Consider the following 26462-nt stretch of genomic DNA (forward strand, 5'->3'; position numbering starts at 1 on the left):
GTTTTCCTTTTCTTTCAGTCAAACTATCTCAAAATCCAAGTTCAGGTCAGTATTTTTCTATCTCTGTTCATCACTTTTTTCCATGTTACTATTTACATATCATGATGATCCCATATAATTACTCTTTATTTACTGTATTTGGTCTTACTGTGTGCAAATTGTTCCTAAAAGTTATTGGTGAATACAACAGAAAAGTATTCATGAATATTCCTGGGAATAAAACTCTCTGATTTGCTTTACTCATATTTGTGGCTCTCTCTTCACTTATTGAGGAATACTCAGGAAAATGAGTTTTTATTTGCAAGGATGCTTGCAGAAAGGAAGTGTCATGAGCAGAATTAAGAATTAATAGTGCTGGTAGTGTTAACACTGGGTGTGCTGGTACCAAATGAATAGGGAGTTTTATTTTACTTTTATTTTCCAGTCTTACAGAATACATATTGAGTAATTGCAAAGGATAATTGCAAACACAGAAGAGAGACCTCTTTCTGTTTAAAAAGCTTAGGCTGCTCCATCAAGGAGCAAACGAAATGCTCTGTAACTTAGGTAAGGAATCAAGTGGCAGACATAATCATGAAGGGCAAAGATAGTCCAACAGTTGCAGACAACCCACTGGAGATATATATATATATTTCATATAAATTTTTCAGTGAACAAAGGGACAATCAAGATTATAATGAGAAGTTCCAACACTGAGTAGAACTGATTTCGGGCTGGTGTGTGCAGCAAATAATTCACTGGTAACAATAATGTATTCTCCTTGCAGCAGTGAAGAGGAATAGCATACCCAGGTTTATTCTACTAGCCTTACGAGCTCTAATGATCTGCAATGCTGACCTACCAGTTGTAAGCTGGAGTTGGAGTGGATTTGTGTCCCTTCTCAAAGATGAGCTCCCAGGCAACAGTTAGTGGTGCTTTTCTACACTTAGAGTCTTTTCATGTGACAGGATGATCAAGCTTTATTTTGTCACCCCTTTCAGAGAGCAAACTGGTGACAGTGTATAAAAATGGCTTGCTTAGACTTTTGCTGAAGCCTGTGGCCAGTGGAGATATGGCCATTTAGGATGATAGTGCAGAACTGATTAACTTTTTAGAGCTAACATCATCAGTGATAAAAGCTGTATCATTTCTTGGATGCCTTCTGCTACAGGAACTGGCCTTAACTACATCAACTGAATGGACCAGTTAGGTCCATGTGGACCTTTGAGCTTGACCCTTTATGACAAATATCTGTAAAAGATGAGGCTGCTTTTAGGTTAATGAAGAGAAGTCAATTCAATATGCTAATACTCTGTACCATTTCTCTTTTCATCATTTCCATTTACTATCACTGGAACAAATGAATCTGCAATTTGTTTAATATTTCATTATCTGAGAATCCCCGAATAGCATGATTACCTTGAATTATAAGATTGTCTCCAATTAACCCCATAGCGTAGTAGTTGTTGCTGTGAAGCCTACTCAACATCAGTTTCCAGGGAGGAACTTGAATTTGAAGTGGTCACATGAAACTACAAATATCAGTCAGTGCAACAGACTGCCATTATACCATGCTTTCCAAGTCTGGTCTGCTTGCACAGCAGGAACTCACAGAAGCATTATAGAGGAAGTGAAGGAACACCTGTGTTCTGAGCAATAACCATTATTTACACGTTAAGGAAAATGAGACACAGAACTCTAGAAGTTCTGCTAGATGAGATCTTATAAATTCCTACCCAAAGCAGACTAAGAAAAGTTACTTGTGAGACAAAAAGTCATCAAAGTCTGTTGCCAGCTGTCTAGATTATGCCAGTATCCTGAATGTCTTCTGGATGAGCTTTTTAATCAGAATCTTTTCCTGTGGCAATAAAAACAATCTCATCCTGGTCACACAGAAGTTCGTTCATACACGCATTGCTGTATCTATTCACAGAATTTGTGGCAGTGAGCAGCAGGACGTTGGTGTCTCACATTTGGAAGTGCTGCAGGGGTGAGGTGTTCAACCATACTTCTTAAACCTTAAGCTGAATTTTTTAATGGGAATTCCTCCTGCAATTTTGACATCTTTGCTTGTGGCTTCCTAGAGAGATCCATTCCTTTCAACTTCATGAACCCATGTCAGGGGCAATTTTGAGGCAATGGGGCTCAACATTACAATAGTGCCAGCAATCTTTGTCATAGTTTTCGAAAAAGATGCATCTTTCGCCATGTCTCAGATCCCTAGAGGTTTAACTGACAATATCTATTCTTAGAAAGAAAAGCACTTTGAAGAGCTCCTGGCTTTGCAATACTGCCAAGAACTGAGTGTATCTGGTCTTCTATCTCTATAATGATCTGCAGACTCACTGTGCTTCTGATCCCATTGCTTCTGGATACTTAACTGATCATATTTGCAAAATCCGTTTTTCTGATATGTGTAAGTCAGAAGAAGACTTTGCCATCTCGTTTGAGATTTGTATCTAAACCGAGGAAGATACTTATTTTTGATTTCTTGATTTGGAGTTTCTGTAATTTGGGTGCTTTTCTAAAAAGCTCTGTTTACTTAAAATACAAAAATCATCAGTTATGCAACAAAAGCCCTAGGTTATGTGCTCAGCTGTCACTGATGTCCTGACGCGTTCTAAGTCAAATTCGAAATCTCAGGGAGATCAGTCTGTATCTCATTCTTCTGGCCTGATCCTCACTCCCAATATCAGGAATGTTATTCTGCAGTGGTGGTACACCATGTCTCAGGGCAAAGTAACTCAGGACATGATTTCTTAAGGACATTGGTTTGACCATAAAATTCTTGGCCTTTGAATCAAAATAGAAAATGCTTTTTATTCCAAGCTAGCTGACCTGCTATACCATAAGTGAAAATAGAAGTTAATCCTCCAGAGTATGTTTTTGTACAGTCAGATGGGTACTTAATCAAGAGAATTACATCTGAGCAAGATGCAGCAATTATCTGCCAGTTTATGAAGTGCAGATTTGTATCAATCAAACATTGTGTTAGGTTGTATATTGGTATATGATCTGTGCAGCCTGTTTGTAACCTTCCAGGTGGAATTTGAGACATTTTGATACTAGATCAACTGTTTCTCTCCTCAAATGGAAGTGATATAGTTGTGATTAGAGGAGGGTGGATTTCTACTAGTTGAAGAGAAGACATTTTTGTACATTGTCCTATGTGAAGGTCCCTCCCTATAAGAATTCACTTCCCCATTTTTCAGTATGAGTACATGATTGTATGAACCTTTAAGTCATGCTGAAAAGCTAGTATTATGCTCTGACTCCTGTGATCACAAAAATGAGGAACGGAAAACTAATCTTAAGGGCTTTTATTTTTTCATAATGAGTGAGTGCTCTGGCACAATTATTCTGTCCTTTATTTTATAAAGAACAGTAGTGAAATCTGGGGTCTCCACACAGATGTTAATGCCCACAATTACAGAAGTGTTCTCTAATCTTGGGCATCAGTCTTTATATCTCTGTGAGGTGACTAGTGAAAATGAGACACCCCAGTTTCACAGATACAGGAATTATGCATATGGTTCTAACAAGAACATCTAATTCAGAAAAATGTCATGATACAGTGAAATGTTGCTGATACAAAATGATCTGAAAATAAAATGATTGTTCACAGTTTTGCATAGGTCTAATAGCAATTCCGAATGAGTGTGCAAACACGCCGAGAGCAAGTAACCCAGCCAAATTTCATAGACTGTGCGTGGCTGGCTGACACCAAGTTCAGCCACACTCAGCGCACAGCTGGATTTCTCATGTGTGGATTCAAATGTAGGACTGGATCCTAAAGGACCAACTAAACATGAATATATGAATGGAAGAAAGTGGAAATTACAAACATATTTGTAAGAATAATGATTTGTTCATAAATAGTTGGGAAGAGAAAAATGATAAATTATTTAATGAGAAAGGAAGCATGAATAATTTGGTTTGTTGTAACAAATTATATCAATTTTAAGTATCCTTTGTGATTTGAGTATTTATTCAAGACTGCTACATTTTGTGAAAAATGCTTGATAATTTTGTAAAAACAGCATTATGTCATTACTAATTTATGAAAAATGGAATTTCACTTCAAAATCAAAGGCTACATTTCATCCTTCTTTAAAGGAATATGCTTTTATGTTAAAGCTAGGAGGGGCAGTTACTGAAAGGTAGAAAACTACTGAGTGAAAATTGTGTAATATTTTTCATATTTTATGTAGCCACAAGTTTTTCTGTCACAACAGGCCGTCTATCTTGGTCTGCTACTTTCTCTTTATTTCTTTAGGTGTACAGAGCTACTGAAGACAGAAAAAACCTGCTATTCTCCTATTCTCCGTGTTGAGTTCTTGCTTTATTTCTGTAGGCTTCTTACATGCATTCATACTTTTCAAACACTTCTACGTGTGAGTGCCCCCGCGTACCCGTTGGGCAGTGTTTTCATAGGTACACCATTTAGCTAAACTGTTCTATTGCTGATTCTGCGGACCTTTCCACAAAAGCCATCCCATGGGCTTCAGTGAGCCATGAGTTACGTGCTTTGAGATGGCTGTTGGCTCACATGAGTACAGATATCCAAATAGTATTATGCTCATCTAATTGACTTCAATGATGGGATGTTCTGTAAGTGTAAAAAAAAAAAAAAAAAAAAAAAAAAAAAAAAAAAAAAGCTGTTTTGCCTACCCGGAAGTGAGCCGTGCTGGTGATGGCTGTGGGCATAATGCTGTTTAGCAGGGGACTGGCAAGATAAGAAGGATCTTGAATACCGTGTTTTATTAGGTCAGGACAGAACATTTTTTCTGTATATGGTTATTAATAGTGCAAGGGCATGAACCATCTTTGTACCAATGTCTGAAGCCAGTATTAATTTCCATTACTACAAGCAAAAATTGAAGGTGCATAAAGAAAACTCGGTTAATGCTTGAATATATTGCCAAGCTTGGTTACTTTTATTGGCAGCGTTATTGCGTATTGGATCTACTACCCAAGGCAGACTTAAAGCGTTTCTGATTTTATACATACTACATACAGTACCTGCTAATTCAGGTACTAGAAGCATTAACAAGTTCATCTAGTTATTTGTAACAATTTTCAAATGCTGTAGTTCTGTGTCAGTCCACCCTAAATTTGTGAAACTGCCAAAAGGGCCGTAGTGCCCTTCCCCCGACTTAGCCGCTGGTTCTTCCTGCTCTTTTTGTGATGCAGCAATGCAATGAATTGGATCAGACAAGTGACTAGCTAAAATTAACCCCCCAAAAAAGAAACTGGTCTCCACCAGTCAATTCTCTGATCTGGCTCACTATGTTAAGGTTAGTTTTGGCAAAAGGGAAGGGAGAGGGAAGAACAGGGAGGGCAGACCAACCCTTTCCATCACAGCAGCTTTATGCTAGACTAACTTGTTTGTGAAACTACAGCGGAAGAAGCTTCTGCATGCACACTTCCTTCAGTTCTTTGCTATTTTAAGGCTAGTTCAAGCTTCTATTGAAGTCTATGCCTGCTCTGCCCCTTGAGTTTTGGGTGAAATAATTGCTCTCAGCAGCTAAAATTTGTTATCTGAGTCCGTAGCTGTAGTTCTGGGTGTGTGAATTTTATATGGTTCCCATTTAGGCAACATCTAGTGCTTCGTAGTTCTCCTCTTCCTATGAGCCAGCAAGACAGTTCACAAATGGAAATGCAGCCCAAGGAGACTAACTGGTTTCCCAAAGTTCCCAGGGCTGAAGCCAAAACTGAATCCAGTTTTATGAGTCCTAAGCTATTGCCCTCACTTATGAATCCAACTGGTATCTAGGTAGGGCCTGTTTCCGCATCCTTGATTATCACCCTGAGTCATCTCACAAACATTTGTCTGCTGATACTGTTTCAAGGTACATCAGCAGAAACCTTTAGGAGTCGCTGACTGATATTTCTAATATTACGGGGTAGATTTAGAAAAGTTCACCTCAACATTTCTGCGTTCTTTAATCCTACCTGTATTGTGTCCATGGATTAACTCAAGGCCTACAGTTTCAGACTAAACGTAATCTAAATTCAGATCACTCAGATCAAACGTAATCTGAATTCAGCTCATAACTGCTTTTTGGGCTTTTCTTTATTGCTATTAAATGTATGGGGCCTGGGAAGACAGATTTATCTTGTTACTCCGTGAAATGTTAAGTGCAGCTTAATCTAATCGTGTCACAGGCAATTAGAGTCTGCAATGGTTGTAGTTTGATTAAAAATCTATAATCAAATCTAAAAAATGAAAAAGAAATTAATACCCCTTAATCTGCAGCTGGTAATAATTTATACAACTATCTGAAGTGCTATGTGCATATTTATGTAAATGCACCCACTCATGCATACATATTTGCACTATATTTTCTACACAGAAGAAACCCGTCTCAAGTTCATGTACATTTTCTATATAATAATACATTTGTTTTTATTTGAATTTTCAGTCGACGCTGGCGTCGCTGGAATCGATTTAATCGAAGAAAATGTAGAGCTGCAGTAAAGTCTGTCACTTTTTATTGGCTTGTTATTGTCTTGGTCTTTCTGAACACATTAACTATCTCATCGGAGCATTATAATCAACCTGACTGGCTGACCCAGATCCAAGGTATGATCAAAAATTATTTATCCTGTTCTTAACTATGGATAGTTACATTCTATCAGTGCCTATGTTTGTACTTTGCCATTTTGTTATTTGTTGCTGTCCTGAAGGATATTCAGCCAGAGAGAAATACAAGAAATGGCTGAATGTATTACATTCCCACAACTGTAACACAGCTTAATGGCATACCAGCAAAAACCTGACAATACTAGATTGTAAATACCTGTACTTTTGTCATTTAACCATGCTTGAAAGAAGAGAAAGGAAATGGTAACTGGCATAGCAGAATATGCTGTGGGCTGTATTGCTTGAGATCCAGTGTGGACTCAAGCCATGAGCACAGCACAGTAGATTGGAAAGACGAACAGTTTTTAGGTGGCAGGAGGCTGTAAAGTAATGTAAATCCTTGTGTAAAAAATGCTGCCAATGTAAAGAAGCAGCATTTACTTCCCTTTTGGGCAAAAGGCTGTAACCTAGTATATAAAGTGTAGAAATAATATGTTAAAGGAAAAATGGAGTCTATAGGGCAATTCAGAAATGTCATGTTTTTTTAAATATTTTGTTTCAGATATCGCAAATAAAGTTCTTCTGGCTTTATTCACCTGTGAAATGTTAGTAAAGATGTACAGCTTGGGCCTGCAGGCTTATTTCGTATCTCTTTTTAACCGCTTTGATTGCTTCGTTGTTTGTGGTGGCATTGTTGAAACCATTTTGGTGGAATTGGAAATTATGTCACCCCTTGGAATTTCAGTGTTTCGCTGTGTTCGTCTCCTGCGTATTTTTAAAGTAACGAGGTAAGATTAACTAATACTGCTAATTTTAAGGATAGTTGAATGGTGATCAGCAATTCTTTTGTAATACTTCATCACGCGCTGCTCTTTTACTGTTTTTTTTTTTGTTTGTTTGTTTGTTTTTTGTGTGTGTGTGTTAACACACGCATTTTAATTTATAGGCACTGGGCATCCCTGAGCAACTTGGTAGCATCCTTGTTAAACTCAATGAAGTCCATTGCTTCACTGTTGCTTCTGCTTTTCCTCTTCATCATAATCTTCTCGTTGCTTGGAATGCAGCTGTTTGGAGGCAAATTTAATTTTGATGAAACTCAAACAAAACGGAGCACCTTCGATAATTTTCCACAAGCTCTTTTAACTGTATTCCAGGTAACTTTCTTTCACCCCCTATGAAACATTTTACCTTTGATGATCAACAGAACTGTTTAAATGATCATGTTTCCTGAAAATAAAATCACAAATACTATTTATTCAGTTTACTTTAAGTAGCATTCTGCTCATTAAATTCAGTACTCTGGTAATTCTGCACCATTTGTACCATTTGTTTCATGTCTTATTTGATCTATCTATGCAACATAGCTGTCATATTACTTCATTAAATTAATTCTTCTTTGTCCATCAAAGAGGTGGAATGTTACTTTATTTTAATTAAAATGTTTTCTTTAAGTTCATTAACTATATAAAAGTTCAGCTATCCCCAAGCATAAAAAATTGAGAAGCACTGTAAGAGTGCATATTTGCATATGGTCATATCACTTACTCTAATATAAATTAAGTATGAATATATTTAAAGAGACACTGTCAGGTTTAATGTTTTAAAACATCTTGTCTATTACTTGTGAAAATATTATTAGAATTAGAGCCATGCTTACAGTTTACTTTTCACTATTTCATGATTTTTTTTTTTTTCTCAGTTTGGACACTGGAATCAGGCTAATCAGTTCATCTTTCTAGTCATGTTCATGTTCAGCTTTGCAGGCATTGCACATTACCACAATGTTTGGTTTCAGACGTTGTGGGTGAGTGTTTGGAGCTGACCCCGCAAGGCTTGACTCTGTCAGCTTCCCATCGCCTCCATAGAATTTTCATCTGGTGACTGTCTGGAGCAAACAAAAAAATCTTTCCTCTTATTTTAACATAAGGAAATTTTAATGAGAAACTTCCTTAAGAAGAAAAGTATCCGCATTAGACCTGACATTGCCCCTTTAAAAACTGAAGGCAGTACTTCCTAACTCAGCCAAGTTAGGCTTTATTCAGATTTTAGGTTGCCTGATTTTCAAAGAAAATTTCCTTCATTTTCAGAATATGCTCTGGAAGGACCTGCTGGGTGCTCAGCAGCTATGAAAATCAGATGATAAGTTTAGGTCTCCAGAGATGGATTTTGGAACTTGACATGCCTATGGTTTTCTTGAACAGCCATGTCATTACTTGGAAGGAGAGTTAGTATGACATGTTTTCCCAAGGTAGAACTAGTAATTTTTAAGAACTTACTTAGAAATATATAAAGTATCCCAATAACTTGAGGTGTAAGACTCAGACTCTTAGTAGTACAAAATAGTAGTACAGAAAAAAGTGTAGTTGCTCAAATATAAACTATGCTTCTTTTAACTAATTAACAGATTTCTATAAAATTCTTCTTTTAGACTTTGGTAAAATTATGTGAAGCAACAGGAAATAAGAAAATCATGTAATTCTCCTACAGCAGTTGAGTTCCATTCAGTTTAAAATAGCTACCAAGATAGATGAATGTGCTGTATCACTAGGTATGTTGCATTACTGAAAATCAGGCCTCTTCTGTGTGCCAATATCAATAAAATTTCAGGCTTCTATTTTTATTACTTTTGCCTTTGAACTTCACTATATAAATGCTTAGCTTAAAATAAAAACTAGTAGAGTTAAGCATCTCTTGAAGGCTTGGATTTATTTAAATGGAAATTTTAAAACACTACATATTAATAAAAAGACTATGGTATTACTTTTGAATAAAGAAGGCCAGCTTTATTGTGTATTGTTGACAGAGGAAACAATCCTTTTTTGCTGTCTTTGTTGAGTTGTTAATAATATATCTGCTTCTTAGATTCTAACAGGTGAAGACTGGAATGCTGTTATGTATGATGGCATAATGGCATATGGTGGCCCATCATCCTCAGGAATGATAGTCTGTATATATTTCATTATCCTCTTCATCTGTGGTAACTGTATCCTTTGCATTCACTGGAAACTTTTCCAAATGGGGCTGTGTGCCAGGGCCTAACCACACCAAGGGTATAGGCAAAATTTGTCTAGGATGGAGTAAGTTGCTGTGGACGTGCATGCTCATTCTGCCTGTGCTAGGCCCTTTAAAGAGATTTTCTTTTGTACATCTATTCCCTTATTTTATCTTCTGTAACGAGGGAGACTCCGGTGGTCTCTGAGTGCATCCCCAATGACCACACTGGCAGAAACCAGAACATTTTCTCTTTCTTCCTTCAGTGGGAAAACAGCCTTATTCTACCTGCTTGTTTCTGTTTGACATCTCTCCCTCTCAGAATGCATGGATGTAGTCTGATCTCTGTGACAGAAATTTCCCATTCATCCTGTTGATGCTTGGAATAGCTGTGTTAATTCTGACACGCTCTGACAGCGGAGCCAGTGATCCGCTGCAGAGTGCAGAGACCAGATGAGAGAAGTTGGCAAGGAGCAATATTGAGTCAGCGTGGATTAAGCTCACCAAAGAATTTCCCTTCCCTTTCTTCAGTTTACTGGAAATACTCCACTGCCCCCATGTAGCAACAGAAACTAATGTTGTTAGAATTCTTAAAAGGTCAGGAGGTAATAAAAGGGCAAAAACATTCTATTTGCTGTACTATATGGCACTTGTATCTGTATTGGTACTTAACTGATACAAACTGAAGTGTGGGATTTGATATAGATTGTCATTGACACAGAAAATAGTGCATTAAAAATAAATTTTTCAGGATGCCTCAACAGACTTTTAAAAGGCAGTGTTTCATATTTGAAATTTGCTCATGCTAGTGTAAATTTAAATTTCATTTATTTACAAAATGTCAAGTATTCTGCTGTTTTAAAATTGGTGGCTTTAATGGATTTCTGCTTATTTTACACCCAGTATTAATATGGTCCATTAAGTGGGTGTTTTTACCACTACTCTCCAGCATTACATATCTCTACGCTTAGGCTGGGAACATAGGTTTCATGTCTCTCATGTTGTCAGTGTTTATGCTGGTAATAAACCAAACAAGTATGATAACACATAATACCCTTAATCTGATTTGAAATAGATATCTTGCTAAATGTCTTCTTGGCCATTGCTGTGGATAACTTGGCAGATGCTGAAAGTCTAAATACAGCTCAGAAAGAAGAAGCAGAAGAAAAAGAACGGAAAAAGAATGCAAGGTAAAATCGCACAAGCACATCGAATGAGGAGGAGAGTACTGAAGTCTTTCTTTTATAAAGGGTTTCTTTATATAAATACCTTTGCCATCTTCAAAAGTTGTCAGACAGAAAAAAAAGAAAAGAATTTACCTAAACATTAAAACAAGACCCAATTAATATGATTTTAGATAAAAGTTGGCTAGTAATTGGGAAAATGGGATGAACTAAGGAGATAATGGTAAGCCAGCTGATATTTAAACATTGCAATGGTAGGATTTTATTGCACAATTGGAACAAGAGTGTATCTGTTGTTGCTGGCACACAACTCCCTGGGGAATCGATTCTACAAGTCTTATATATACAAGAAGAAAACCTTCTTTTGAAATGAGTACTGACCTATTGAAGTCAATACAAGTTGTTTGTATGAGTCCAAGGGCACAGTTTATCCCCACAGAAAGGAGTAATGCTCACACATTGAATGTTTTAGGGATTAGCTTCTGGAATTTTATTCAAAATTATAATCTTTTAAATGGATCAAGTGTATTCAAATGCAATAAATGTTATTGCCCTGGTGTTTACCGCTGTTCAATTCACTTCAGATATTTTACTATATGTTTTTGGTATACTTTCTTAACTTTTCATGAAATGGGTATAGCTCACTTAAAATCTGTCTTAACCTGATGTGCTTTGTAATTTTATTTTTATTTTTATTTTTTTGTAGAAAAGAGAGTCTGGAAAATAAAAAAAGCGAGAAGTCGGAAAGTGACCAGAAGCCCAAGGATAGTAAGGTGTTTATTTTGAAAGTTGTGTCTTAGTTAAGAAGCTGTTTTAGTAATTCTGCTAAGGAAGACTTTTTAAGTCTACAGTGCCCTCTGTGATTTCTTTTATGAATCCATTCTACCTACTTTTTTTTTTTTTTTTTTTTTTTCAGGCAAAGGTTAGGAAACTTGGTTCTGGTGGTTTACACCCTCAAAGAACCTCTTAACCTATAAGTGCCTTTTGGTTTCAAAGAATCCTGGGAAGGAAAGCTCTTAGAGCATGAAATAGTTAATGTTGGACAAATTTGACATTACCTTAGGATCCCTGTAGGTGTTTTGGCTGAAAAATCCAATGGAAGAGATTAGCGAATGATAAACTCTTCACAGAATTTTTAAATATTCTAGGTAATTTCCATAGAAGCCTGTTAGTTATATTCTTGTTGTAATCTACACAGCCATAAGAATTATTAAAAAATTCATCTTTTAAAAATACATATTGAAATGTCAGCTCTCCTCCATTCTCAGAGTTATCCTGTATTGAGAACCTCAGAGAGTAAGCATGGGAGTTACTTCCCTGGTTTCAGAGGCTTTTTTGATTTGCTCTCAATTCAACATTGTACTCCAAGCTATATTGAAATTTATTTTTCTTCTGCTGTGTCTCTTTCATTGCCATAGGTGACAATTGCTGAATATGGAGAAGGAGAAGATGAGGATAAAGATCCCTATCCACCCTGTGATGTACCAGGTATGGGACTTACAAGCCAGAAAACAAACATTTGTTTGCTGAAATACGCTAAACTTACTCTCACTAAGTTCTGAATCAATCCCTTTGAAGTCAGTGAAGTTGTACTCTGTTATCAGCAGATAAATGGGCCTGTAGGTTGCAAAATACTATCTTTTTCTGCGCCTCACTAGACAGTACAAACAGCATAAGAGAATTAATACTGTGAGCCTGAAGACTGCTCTGGTATTACTTAATGTGAGAGGGAATTATAAATTTCTTTGAAATGTTTGGCTAAAAGGGACATTCCAGAGTTCATGACATTCGATCACTTTTATCTTAGCTTCTTCCAGTCCAGTGAATGTATTTATTTAAAAAACAGTTCTGTCAGATTGACTGGATTCCTGTTACAGAAATCTTGTTCTCAACTACCTTTTGAGACTCAGTGCTCAACCAGTGCACGGAGTCTATGTACTTTGACATTGATATGTGAGGATTTGGCACATACGAAAGTGGAAAGTTGTGAGGTAGAGAGGTTGTGGAATCTCCATCCTCAGAGGTATTTAAAAAGATTTTGAGAACTTGCCTAAGATCACTTCCGCACCCAGCTGTAAGACATTAAAAATGCCTTGAATTAATGCACTTTTTTTTACCTGGAGTTATACAAGTAATTGCCTTTAAAACCTCTTGTTACGCATTCCTGTTAGTATGTATGTGTATATATCCCTTTATTTTGTGTGTTGTATTCTATATATGCTGTCAGAGAGCAGTGAGGGCCAGCTGCTACCCAAAGGATGGGGAGCCAGATAACACAGCCAGCAGGGCAGGGACCTTGCCGGCCAGGGCTCAGCCCCATAGTACCCAAGAAAGACGAGCAGTGCAAGCCTGGAGATGGTAGCTAGGTTGAACCAAGAGCAGTCAAGATCATCAGGCAAGTTCATGGTGATGAGGCAGGTCTGAGGACAAGTCAGGAAATCAGCCCACAGGTCAGGGTAAGGATCACATCTAGTGAGGGTGACCAGAGTAGGACATAGTCCAGTGATCGCCACGTAGGTCTATAGTGATGAGAGAGGTCCAAGGGCAAGCTGGGAAGTCAGTCTGTGAGTCAGGGTCCAGATCAGCAGGATCCATGGCCAGGTACAGGCATGGCTGTGGCTGAGCTGGAGACCAGCACTCCTCCAGCATAGCTCAGGCAGGGACTGAAGGTCCCGGGATGAGCTGAAATGGAGATCCTGGGTTCTTGGGCAGCGGTGTGGGTTGAGGCCCCAGGTAAGTCTGGGCAGGGCCATTAAGGCCTATTAGTGCTCTCAGGGCCCTGACATACTCGCCCATATATATGCATACACATATATAAGTTCATGACAACTAGATGGATATTCATGTATTCATAGATTTTTTTAAAAACCATGCTATGAATATATATTTTAATATAAGTCATACTTTTATACTGTTATGAACAAAAACTCAATCTTTTTTATTTTATAGTAAAAAAGTGTTTAATTTAAAGTAGGTGAAGATGAGGAAGATGAGGAAGAAGAACCAGAGGTACCAGCAGGCCCACGTCCCCGAAGAATATCAGAACTAAATATGAAGGAGAAGATAACACCAATCCCTGAAGGGAGTGCCTTCTTCATTTTCAGCAGCACCAATCCGTAAGTATAATTTATAAAAGTACTTATTTAGCCCCTCGAGGTTTAGCACTAAGCTATTTAGTGTGGGAGAACGCAATCTTCTCCATGGTAGAGGTCTTCACGGTTAAGATTAGATGATGATGTGTGGATCAAGATATGTTTTGGGCTTGTTGTATCTTATTTATTGCATAGGTTGTCTAATACTTTTCAGAATTTCCAAACACACTGGAAAAAAAAAGTTATTTGAATCAGTAATTTTAAGAACACATATGCTGAATGCAAAAATTTTAGATTTGCTGAACATGTCAAATTCCTTTTGGCCTCAATTAATGCTATAGATTCTCAGGCCAAAATGGCCATCTTACTTAACTGAGATACACTGTACTCAAATCATCTCATTAATAACAGGAGAATGAATTTTGCTTAAGATCCTTGTGATTCTTCAGAGGAATATTTCAGACAACTTTAATGTTATTGAGTTATGAACCTGATCCTGCCTTTTTGCCGATTTAATCCTGGACCAGCTCCATGGAAGTACTCAACAGCATCGTAATACTATTGTGTTTAGTGACTCTAAGCACATGGACAGCTCCACTTCACGTTACGTGGCTAAATCTTAGCATCTGTTTGATCTTCAGCACCCACTTGTCCTATAATTCTGTAAAAAAAAAAAGAATATTCACAGGAGATTCTGATTTGGATAGAGTCTAAGAAGTACAGTGAGATCTGCAGCCTAATCCACATCTCACTGAATATTTTTGACAGCTTTAATAAGAATGAAATCAAACTCAGGATCTGAGTGACTTATCTGGCATTTGGTGCTGTTGACGTTGGCCTCTATGTGTGTGCGCAGTGGGGCAAAGCACTGGAATGTTTAGCATTTCATAACCCACTGAAAACCAGTAGGAGCTGGGAGGTCCTCTTTCATAAATTCCTTCAGTAAGTCCACCTTCACAACAGGTGGATCACATTCTGAATCCATTTACACTTTTATGAGCCAGAGGAATAGCTTCAGTGTTTACACTGCTTTTAACTGATGATAGTTGCTCTGCTCTGTCATTGTTGGCAGAGTAATAGAAAACATTTTGTTTATAAACCATCTGCTTTTTTTTTTTTTCCCCACACGTGATGTATTTTTGTATCTCTTTTTCAGAATTCGAGTGGGATGCCACAGGATCATCAATCACCACATCTTTACTAATCTTATCCTTGTCTTCATCATGCTGAGCAGTGTTTCCCTAGCAGCAGAAGATCCAATTCGCAGCCACTCTTTTCGAAATAATGTAAGCCCATCATTTTTATGTCTGAAGATAAATGTATCCTCACACAGTAACAATCCTCAGAACTAGTGCCTGTTTTTTAATTTTCAAATTAAGAAACTTTCCTTTTCCCTTTTCCAGTCATAAATTTATATATTTTGCTTTAAAAAAACATAAATCTCTAAAGAAAGGTAACTTTATTAATGAAAGAGCAGAGATATTAGAACTATTTATTATCTACAGAACATTATTCCTGTGTTGGATATTAATATATCAGGATAAAATTATGCTCAAGCTGAGCATAACTTTTGCAGTTGGCCATGACTGCTGTGCATTTCCTGAATCACTTTTGGTGCTTCTCAGTGTTTGACAGTGATTTAAAAGTGACAGTAAAAATATCAGTTTATAACATGTTGGGAATCGACTTTGACCTGTCCTCTCTTCTCCAGCACTAATTCTATTATCTGGTCTTGAGGAACTTGGACTATCACTCTGTTAGCGAGTGTATGTGTTTGTAAGGATATTACCTCTTCTTTCAAAGAGGAGAGCTTAGCACAATTAGTTTCCAAAGTGTCTGGTGCCATGAATATCATATTCCATTTTTTTTTTTTTTGCAGTACTGTAAATACTCTAATCTGTAGTAGATTAGGATGCACCCACACTACTGTGTGTTAGAGTGCCACAGCATAGCTAACAATCCTGAATTCCTGATTGTTTAAATCAGAAACAAAACAAGTTTCACTTTTGCTTAAACTTGCACATGGGAGGAGGATCAGAGCATGCTCAGCTCTTGCTGGGTATGAGTCATATAGTCACGATTGTGCAGTCAAGATGCAGTTTCAGCCTATATACAAACTTGAAAGTTTAGAAGCGCTTCTGCATCCCTCTGTTTAGATACAGTTGTAGAAATGAAATATTTGTATTAGAATATAAATTACAGAAATGTGTCTATTTTCACTAAAAGTGTAGTTAGTATGGTAAGTAAACATCTGCATTTTCCTAAAACAAGTTCCTGAGTCCACCGTTTTAAGTTCTTAATTCATTAGAAGACTTGTCTGGGACTCAAATAAACAATTATTAGAGAAACAAGAAGGAATCCACTCTCGGGGCCAACAATAACTTTCTCACTATCGTTGTACTACTTATATTAGTGTTTAAGTAAGAAAAAGCCTCTCAAATTATTGTGGGTTATGTGTGCTTTAGATTTGGTATGAAACAGCTAATAATGCAACCTGATAATACTCTGTGGGAACTTTTGGGATACTTTGACAGAACTTCTGCTCCTATATCACTGAATTTCTTGCTAATGTAGACGTAGCCTCTGGAGTCCTCTTTGGACCATTTACATTCTCTGAATATCTTTTCAGTAACAAAACTAAATACCAAAAAGCTAAAACTTTCTTAAAGGGTAAAAAGAGGTCAAAGCACAAACACACTAAGTGGGGTTGTGTGCTTCTGTCTTATGAAAAGATCAGCTAATGGATAAGAAGAACCGAGCTGGCAGGCAATACTGAAATTGTTACTGTGGAAATGACTTGAAGAGCTGATATTACTTTTTGTAGCTAGAGGAATGCTAGGAAGATGTAACTCCAGAGTGGTGGTAACTGAAGGGATTGTTTCTATTTGGGACACAGGCAGGTAAAATGTATGAGTGATTTCAAGAAGGACATTGCCCTTGCTGTAGATATTCACAAATGCACTAGACCTGCGTATTTTTCTTGTTATTACCTTGAATGATCATGTTTCCTTCAGCTGACCAGCTCAGCAAGGGAAAGAACTTGCTATGGAATGACAATGGGCAGAGTTTAGTGGTGATCTTGAGTTGGAAGCTGGAAGTCTCAAAAGTACTGGAAGGTTTGATGTCAACAGTCAGCTGTTATGTCTCTGCAAGAGTTGACTCTGCTTATTCCAGGTGGCACTCCAGTTCAATATGTGGCTGTCTAATGGGTCTTAGTCCATTCTGCAAATATCCCTGCTTTCTACTAATAGCAGGAGTTACTCCTTTAAGTCACTGAGTAGAATCCTGTGCTTTTCATGTTGAATATGCTGTGTTTGTTCTTCGCTGAAGATTGTTTTGTCTGTAGCCATCCTACCATGGTAAGGTGCCAGCAGAAGGGACAGCACATTGGCTGTGTCCTTAACCAAACAAGTCACGCTCTGCTGAACGCACTGATGAACATGGTAGCTAACCATCTTGAGGAGTCTCTTAGCTTCAACACCATTCCCTGTTAAAATTCATGACACAGAACAGGAGTGACAAAACAGATTTAGAAGCTGGAATGGTTTGAATATTTCCTTTTAACTCTAGGATGAATTCCTTACTGATTGATCTTTGTTGAATGGTTTTAATATTTACCTGCTTTTTCAGCAACTGCAAGAGACAGAAGGATGTGATCTTCAGCGGAACATGGGGGGAAAAAAGTTTTTCATGCATTTAATCTAATAGGAACACTTTTTTTGTCTGTTGTCCCTTTGTCTTATTTCTCCTTCGCATTCAATTAGCTGTTAAACCACTGATACCAAGTTTCTGTGCAGAACTCTTTGGTAGATGCATCCTTGAGTACTTCCCTTGAAAATAAAACTAGTACAGTACTGCAGTATATGGTGTGCACTAGATTAGGTGCTAATGATATTGTCACCTTGAAAGGGTGAAATCCTGGTTCTACTGAAATATATGGCAGTGTTTCTACTGACAACAGTGAAGTCGATATCAATCCAAGATCTTTTTAAAAGTTTGCTTATCACTATACAACTATTGTTGATTCTTTTAAATTTCCTACAAATAAATCACTGCTGTATCTTCAATATTCAGGAAAAAATAGCTGTAGTGTTGGTTTTAAGTAATGTACTTATTCATTAATTTGTTTTGTGACTCTCAGGCCAATTCCGTACAGGGAGAATGTAATGTAGCAGAATGTAGAATGATGTAGTGTCTAGAAACATCCACTGAAATTTGATTTTTTTTTTTTTTTTTTGATGCAATGCTGTGATTAAAAAACACTGTTATTGATAAGCAGTTTTTCTTTGTGTAAGATTCTTTATCCTTGCTAAAGGTGAAGAAAGTACCTGTGAAAGTTGATGGAAGAAAGTCTGAATTGAAAGAAAATGTTGCATATTGGGTCCTGTTAACTCCTTGGTGCAGAAATCTTATATTGAAGCACAGTGTCATCTGATAAATTTTTAAGTAAACAAAAATGGTTGTACAATAGCTGGAAGTTTAAACTACATTGTCTAAGCTCCCCATCTGCCTGCTTAGATGTATTCATTTATTTTTGTGCATGTGGTCTAAACTGTAAAAATTTATTTATAGATGAATTTCTTACTGTGGCACATATTATACCTTGCAGATACTTGGTTACTTTGACTATGCTTTCACAGCCATCTTTACTGTTGAAATCCTGTTAAAGGTAATGCGTTGTTAATTGATCCTTGTTAGCTCAAAAGCAGCTTTAGCAATAATGTTTGTAACTTTTTGTTTACCTTCCAGATCCTAGGGTATGCAGATTATGTCTTCACTAGTATGTTTACATTTGAGATCATTTTGAAGGTAACAGGTTTTTAAAGGAAGTTTGTTTAAAAGGATTTTCCTTGTGTGTCACCTGCCAAGAAAAGGCACTTGAAGTGTTCTTCGCCTTTTCTCTAAATGATCAAAGCTAAACATCTTTTAAACCAAAGGATTTTTTTATTTGACAGTTTCTCATAATTTTGATTGGTCATTTTTCACCACTGGGTGCATGTAGAAGCTGATTTTTGTATCATTACATCAATTTAATAATTCACTTTTTACCCTTTTTAAACTTAACAGTTGTCAGAAAAGGGAAAAATAATTCACTGCGCATGAGCTTTTCCTCTTCCCTGCTCTGGCATTTCCAAAAAAGATAATCAGCCTTTTCAGAAGGGAGCATGTAATTTCTCATTTCTCTTGCTGATCTATATTCACAGAGCTAAAATAGTAGATAACTATTTTCTTGCAATAGGACTTGCAAGATATCTTGCATTTATCTATATACTAAGATACTTTGCATTGATCTTATCTTGGGCATACATTTAACTACACAGAAAGGCATAAATATGCTTGCTTAAATGTATTACCCATGCATGAGTCCAAAATTGGCATTTTAATGTATAGTTTGTGTACTGATTATTAAGCATACCCTTTGGGATTACTCACACTTTGGCTGTATGAGGCAAAGAAGCCATATAACTGTGGTTTGGGTTCACATATGGGAAAATGCAGAACAAAAGCAAAATTTTTTGGAAATCGCTGAAATACTTTTTTCAGAGATTTACACATTTCTTAAAAGTTTCATGCAGTACATATGCGCCTTGAATTTTTGCTTGAGTAACCCTGATACTTATATTTACAGATTTTTCAATACACTAAGAATCTGTACATAAACTTTGCATTTCTTGTTGAGAATTAAGCTTAACAAAAACTCTTTTCCCAGCTTTTGCTCATATTGCTATGCATATTCTTCGCAGTGCGGTTTGATTAATACTAATTAATGCAATATTTGGGCTGTTTACAAGATAAGCTGTACTGTAAATAGTAAACTATTTCTATGCTTGCAAACTTACATTTATCTTATGTTATCCCCTTATTTCTCATTTTCCTCAGTGAGAAGCTTGCTAAGGACTTGGTTAATCTTTAACATTTGTGGCATTGTAGAATAAGTTTTCAGCTAGAGAAAGGTCAAACTAAAGGAAAGAATGAAGCACTGAAAAGATCATACTGTTAGATCAAACTAGTTCCAAACTTTGGATTTGAGAAGCTGTACTAGATGTGTTGCCACCATTGCTGTGGCAGGAGAGAGCCGGGAGAACATCCACATCCTTTGAGCAGCAGGTTGTAGAGCCCCTGCAGTTCCAGTTGTGTTTCTGAAGGAGCCAGAGGAATTAAGCATGGCACAAACTATATGTGTATAGAAAACGAACATACCTGCGAACTGTAAAAGATTCTAACATCGAGTGATTCAGAATTATTCAAGGAAAGTAGGAAGCACTAGAGTGGGGGCTACTGAAATTTGGCATTGTAAAATGATACAAAGAAACAGGAAGCACCACCATAGCCAAAAATGTTGATGCTCCTGACTCTGCTTTCTCTAGGAAGCTCAACAGTCATGTGTATTTATGAAGGAAAATAAACTCTAGCATAGAAAGTTTAATAGACAACCAGAACGAGACATATGTACATATGCAGTGCCCTGCTTTGCTAACATGTCTGAGACATTGGCTTTGCTTGCTTATGGCTGGAGTCCTTGATGTTGTCTATGTTGGGTTTTGCGCTGTGCTCTCCACAGTACCCAAGTCTTACAGAAGCTGCGTGTGTTCTGCAAGGAAGAAGTTCAAGACTAGATGTGTAGTGACAGTAGCTTTCCTTAAATTCCAGACAAAAAGTGTATGAAACTGGATTAAAATAACCAGAGGCAGTATCATCAGCTGCAGGGAAGAAACTTGTAAATGTCCCAAAAGCAAGCAAGCAAAACAGAATAACTCGCAACATGTGGAGAGTGTCTCTGCACTGTATTTTATTGACTGCTCTGTAGACATCAGGATTTCCACGTGGTATGGGGTCAAGGACACGAATGAGAATATGAATAACAGAAAAGCTGCAATAGCAGTTTAAAGCACTTAAGAATTCTCTTACATAACCCCTATGTGGCTTTTAAATCCAGCTTACCATCCTGTTTGCAGTACTTGGAAAATGTGAGAACATCAAAGTGAAGGTCAGGTTAGGGCCTTCTGCTTTTAACCTTGCACCAGCTGTGCTTATCCCCTACCATTTAAACCAGCTCCCACTCAAGTGGAATTCCGGGCATAAGGAAAAGAGCAATACTGGTGGACCCACGGGTGCGCAGCTTAGTGAGCGTTCTCCAGCACCTACTCCACTGAAGGCTGTAACACCGCTCACGACATCAAATGTGGTCTAGGCCTTGCTTTTGTCCTGATCTGTGAAAGGGTTAGAATGATTTTGTTATAGAAGGGTTTTAGTCAAATGCTTCCACTGGGCTTTATAATGATTAAAACATGAGTAGCCATATGAATGTGGGGAAAAATATAATTCACCTGTACTTTTAAGTCAATATATCTTGGCATTTGTGGGCATCTATACATTAAACTTTGTATACTTTGTAACTTTGGTTATTTTGGTCTTTAACTCCCACTGATTTTAATGAATGTTAGGCACTTACCTTCAGGATTTAAGCCATCCTCTATAAAGCTGTAAGAGAAAAGAGTTGGGAATTTTATAATATGTATTGCCTCACTTAAGGCCATGGCATAGGTTAAAGCTTTAGGGTTTTTATTCTTTTAATTTTGAGCAACATTTAGTAATTGGATCATGACAAAGTTGCACATAAAAATAAGAAGGAAAAGGCTTCCAAGAAAAAAGCATCCTTTGGACCTTGCATTTCTTTTCACATGTATAGCTTCCACCAAAGCTGATGGATTTTTCATGCAAAAGACCTGCAAGTTTATGCACACAAGCAGTGATACAGTGGACTGAGATACCCATTAACAGTTGGTAGCTCTTTTCTACTTTGTGGAAAGGTTTGCTTTTTATTATTGATAACAGTAATGAAAGATGTAATAGTTTGCTGCAAGAGGAAAGGATATAAAATCTTTCCACCTTTGGTGAATAGAAATAGAAATGCAAAAGACTAGGGAAGTGGGAAAAGGGGAAAGGGAAGAGAAGTGAAGTAGTAATGGGTTGAAAATGCACAGAGGAAATTTAGAATAAGTGTTGGGGAAAAAATGAGCTTTCTTAATGGTAAGGGTAGTAAGACTGATATTGATTGTCTAAGATGGTTGTGGTTTATCCATCACTGGAAATTTTTGGTAAGTTAGATCTGTCAGCAATCACAGAACCATATATCCCTTTGAGATCTTTTCCAGCCCTATTCTCTATTATTTTATTATTCAGTCAGTATGAGATGTTCTCTGAGTGGTATTGAGTTATCTTATCTCTAGAAAACAATGAGTAGCTGAGAGTACTCAGCTCTTCTTAAAAGGTGCTTAAAGCTGGAGATATTAGAATCCATGGGCCTGAACTGAATAGTAGGTATTTTTCAGAAGTATCCTTATTTTAATCTCAAGTTTAGTTTCAGAGTTTCATTCTTAATCCATAACTGTTAAGAATCCATGCAAAAAATAAGTGCAAGTTCTGTGCTTCTAATTGGCCTAACTGGTTCCCTCTATGCATTTCTTAAAATGATATTTACTTTCAATTAAGCTAACTTATAGATTTAGGAGCCAAATTCAACTTTGTGCTACCTGAAGACTTCTGCCCAGATTCTGTCTGCAGCCATAATTGATAGAGCCTCTATTGCTGTCTCCTAATGAAACCTGCAAATAATGTTGTGCAGTTTCCCTCACAAGATACCCCTTTTGTGCTCTTTTCATCTTAATCACAAGCGCAGGAAGTAAAAAATGGAGAGTGTTTCCAATGGGAAGAACAGTGTTTGGTATTTCCACCAAACCAGCAAACTTCAGGGACTACTGTCTACATGTAATACAGAACAGTCTCTGTTTTTTCCACTGCCCTGGGAATCACAAGCACAAATACTACAAGCATGCTATGCCTATTCTACCAAGATGCACGCTCATGCTCCTAACATGTCTCCCACGTGACAATGACAAGCACCAGTGTAAAGGGGCATAAGAGAGCCTTATGCTGGTTCTACACCGGGTTTTACTCTCAGATTTTTGCAGTACCTTTTCAGCTCCTTCCAGTTCCCAAGACAATATGAACGATTGGGAGCCAGAATCTGGACCTTAGAATTTAGTAAGCTTGGAAGTTTTATGGTTCTACTAGTCATTTTTCTAACAAAGGCCCAACCAGTTCAGTGAAATCAGCTCAGCCTAATCAGTTCTTACACAGAAGTAGAACATTTATTGATATCAGAAACAATTAGCACGTTTGCTGGTGTTGCTTGAGCATAGCTTGTTTAGTTTAAATGAAACTTATTTATATACGTAGTGGGATTGTTTTGTATCTTAATTACAAGGTGAGATCCTATTGTATGTATTTGCACTCTAGGCAAGTGTCTTGTAAACAGCCTAAATGTGAATTTGAATTAATACAGATAGAGAATAAATGTGTAACAATTCTATTTTTAGATGACAGCTTTCGGAGCATTCCTTCATAAAGGGTCCTTCTGCAGGAATTATTTTAATTTGCTGGATTTGCTGGTTGTGGGTGTTTCTCTGGTATCATTTGGTATTCAGTAAGTATTATAGTTATAATGTGAATGATTTATTTTTGCTTTAGGGTTTTAAACTGAACTTGTCTTTCAGCTCCTTTTGTTCCCCTGTTTTGTGTGGGTGTGCAAGTTCAGTATTCAGGGTTGGGAACGGGACGAGCTAGTGCTTTGTATGGAGAGTGTTGTAACTCATTACTAATACAGGTTGGAAACAAATTACTGCTTCCCGCTATTACCAAGAGAACAAGGAAGAGCACCATGACACTGTACTGTATAGCAAGTAATTCCTGGAGCTTCAGGAGGTTTAGATTCCCTCTTTTGTGCTATTGCCAAATGTACAATCCAGTTCTAAGAGCCTGTTCTTTCAGCATTGCCATAGTGTGGTGTATAACCTGACAGTATCTGAAGGGGAGAGAATTTATACTATAATCAGGACTGGTTAGGTGAGTGGTAGTGAAGAAATTTTTTGCTCCCTTTGGATCAGGCAAAACATGGTAATCTAAGAGTCTAAAGGCGCTTATTGATTCACTGAAGGAGCGGTTCTGCCTCATTTATAATCATCTGTGAAACCTTTACTGACTTAAAAAAGAGCAAGGGCTGAGCGTCAGTCAACCGTTTCCCAATTTGCATTGTGCTTGTACTAGAGCACCTGTTATGCAAGCTTTCAGTTTTGCGGTATGTTCTTTAAAAGGCCATCTGCTATTATTTCCTCTCAAAATGCAGGCCTAGCTACTTAAACAAAGAAAGTGTGAGTCATTTAAGATCTTTTCATCTCCAATTGGTTGGAAATTAAGGTATTCATTGCTTTACGGGACTTGCACAATGTCTTCGATAGACTTGTCAACACTGAAAAATACTTCAGAGAGTATTTTGCTTGTGACCAAACTTAGCTGCATTACAGTGTCAGGCAAGCCTTTGAGCTGTTAATTCCCAAGTTGCTCCAGAAATCAAAATCATTCTTACAATATTTGAGATTAATAGTATTTTTAATATTCATAAAAGATCTGTAAAGGACTTCAAAAATCTTAAGACTTTCCTGAATTTTCATATATAAGGAAGTTGCAATAGCATTGTTATTTGTAGTAAGAAAACTAGTTAACTGAAAAGTAACGGAATAACTTTTCTTTTTTCCCTAGATCAAGTGCTATCTCAGTTGTGAAGATCCTCAGAGTTTTAAGAGTCTTGAGGCCTCTAAGGGCAATAAACAGAGCAAAAGGACTTAAGGTTTTTACTTTTATCTTTTTCTAATTTCCATTTCTTTTGGCCTGTTTCTTCAGTCCTGCCTCAGGTTAAAAACTGTACTACAAAAGAAAATGCCTGGAGAGGGTCACAGGGCAAGGCCAAAAGTCAGTTCCTGATTCTTAAGCATGCTGGGCCCGATTCTGCCCACTCTTACAAGAGTTTATATGTATCATGCCACTGAGTGCAGATTTTGGCCATTACACTTGCTATGAGCCAATGTGTCACAGCAGTATTTTTATTGTCATTCCACTGTGCATTTGTAATTTTTAACCAGATGTTAATGGGTCTATTTCAACAGACATCTGAGAAATTTAGAAAACAAGTCTAGGTATAATACTGACATCACAAAAATAGTTATTTTTAAAAAATAATCAATGTGAGAAAATATGCCTTTACTCTTGTATGTATTTTATGATACTACTATGTAAAAATTGTGTTAAAATCTTTTTTTCTTTCTTTGCAGCATGTTGTTCAATGTGTCTTTGTGGCTATTAGAACTATCGGTAATATCATGATTGTTACAACTCTGCTGCAGTTCATGTTTGCTTGTATTGGAGTGCAGCTGTTCAAGGTAAATAAACTCAAAATTTACACTGCATCAAGAACAAGAAAGCTCTTCTTGGTGACTTGGTGCTGGAACTGGGGCTGGTCCTGTTTTGAACCAGTCATAGTATAAATGTGTTTATTTTATATGTACTGCATTTTACCTTTTTTGTTGTTGTTTTGTATGTAGGGAAAATTCTATAGGTGCACTGATGAGGCAAAACAGAATCCTGAGGAATGCCGGTGAGAACTCCTTTGATTTATGAATGTGACACATTATAGTTTAAACTGTAGCAACTGGGCAGGTATGTCTCAAGCCATGTAGGTTTATGTGAGTTGGAATCATCATCTTAAATCCACCAGCAAACTCTAAAACATGAAGGTGGTCAACCAAAGTTAGCAAGGAAATTAAACAAGTTTAGCGATGGCATCAAATCAACTATTTTGAATAGAAGATTGATTAATTCTGAGGCTAATCTAATATTTCACTAATCACAGTTTTTCTTTCCCTTTCCCACAGGGGGATATATATTGTTTATAAAGATGGAGATGTTGATAATCCAATGGTCAAAGAGAGGGTCTGGCAAAACAGTGATTTCAACTTTGACAATGTTTTGTCTGCTATGATGGCCCTTTTTACAGTATCTACTTTTGAAGGCTGGCCAGCGTGAGTGAATTCTCCCTGTATTCACAGCATTGTTAACACAGTTGCATTTTCCAGAACGGTTCTCTATCATTTACCAGGTTTTTTGGGGGAGCAAAACAGTCCTAAGTGATGATATAAAAACTTATTAACGGAGGAAGAGAAAAAAGCATATCATTGTTCTGAATGTACTGTTCTTTATATAAAAGTCTGTGTGCATTTTTCCTATAATTGTATTTCAGCAATTCACTGCCTTTGCAGTCTGTAATGGAGCAGTGAGTGGGCAATGTTGGATTCGGGAATTCAACAAAATGAGATTTCAGTCTTCATTTTATATTTTGAGATTTCACTATGGATACAGAATAGACAAAGTACAGCTGTTGAGAACTCATCATTAGTGCGTATTAGGTCAAACTGAATGCTGAAAATGCTCATTATTCAAGTCGTCTTTTGCCAGTAAAATCAATTTAAAAATGTGAGCTCCACATAGGATAACATAAAAGCACCATATGGTTTCTGGATATAGTATTGTCCTTTTTGTGTGTGTGTGTGCGTGCCTGTTAAAATCAGTGTAATCTTATGTTTTATATTGTTTGATTCCTAATCTTTCAGCTACTTCTGCTATAATGGACTGTTCTTCAGCTCTAATGGAAGTAATCCTTTTAGATGTTTATCCTTCCATGCCCTTTAAATAATATGAAAATTTTAGGCCTTTGAGTAAAACTTGCACTACAAAACT

At 37.1% G+C, this 26462-nt stretch overlaps 1 protein-coding gene across 2 annotated transcripts in view; it reads left to right on the forward strand.

Annotated features, from left to right (window-relative positions):
- The window catches only part of CACNA1D (calcium voltage-gated channel subunit alpha1 D), a 211763-nt gene that overhangs the window by 115452 nt on the left and 69849 nt on the right, over positions 1–26462 (forward strand). The window contains exons 12-27 of one of the 2 annotated variants that reach the window (XM_026076611.1): positions 19–45; positions 6405–6565; positions 7128–7353; positions 7512–7719; positions 9428–9548; positions 10632–10746; positions 11447–11513; positions 12159–12228; positions 13712–13856; positions 14989–15118; positions 18582–18641; positions 23213–23319; positions 24432–24519; positions 25001–25108; positions 25271–25323; positions 25601–25747. In XM_026076611.1, coding sequence (XP_025932396.1) covers positions 19–45; positions 6405–6565; positions 7128–7353; positions 7512–7719; positions 9428–9548; positions 10632–10746; positions 11447–11513; positions 12159–12228; positions 13712–13856; positions 14989–15118; positions 18582–18641; positions 23213–23319; positions 24432–24519; positions 25001–25108; positions 25271–25323; positions 25601–25747 — 1833 coding nt within the window. Of the gene's footprint in view, positions 1–18; positions 46–6404; positions 6566–7127; positions 7354–7511; positions 7720–9427; positions 9549–10631; positions 10747–11446; positions 11514–12158; positions 12229–13711; positions 13857–14988; positions 15119–18441; positions 18502–18581; positions 18642–23212; positions 23320–24431; positions 24520–25000; positions 25109–25270; positions 25324–25600; positions 25748–26462 lie in introns of both variants that reach the window. The other variant, XM_026076620.1, reaches the window with a different exon arrangement.

The sequence above is a fragment of the Apteryx rowi genome, unplaced genomic scaffold (assembly GCF_003343035.1).
Source record: "Apteryx rowi isolate R43461 unplaced genomic scaffold, aptRow1 scaffold_111, whole genome shotgun sequence".
Taxonomy (NCBI): Eukaryota; Metazoa; Chordata; class Aves; order Apterygiformes; family Apterygidae; genus Apteryx; species Apteryx rowi.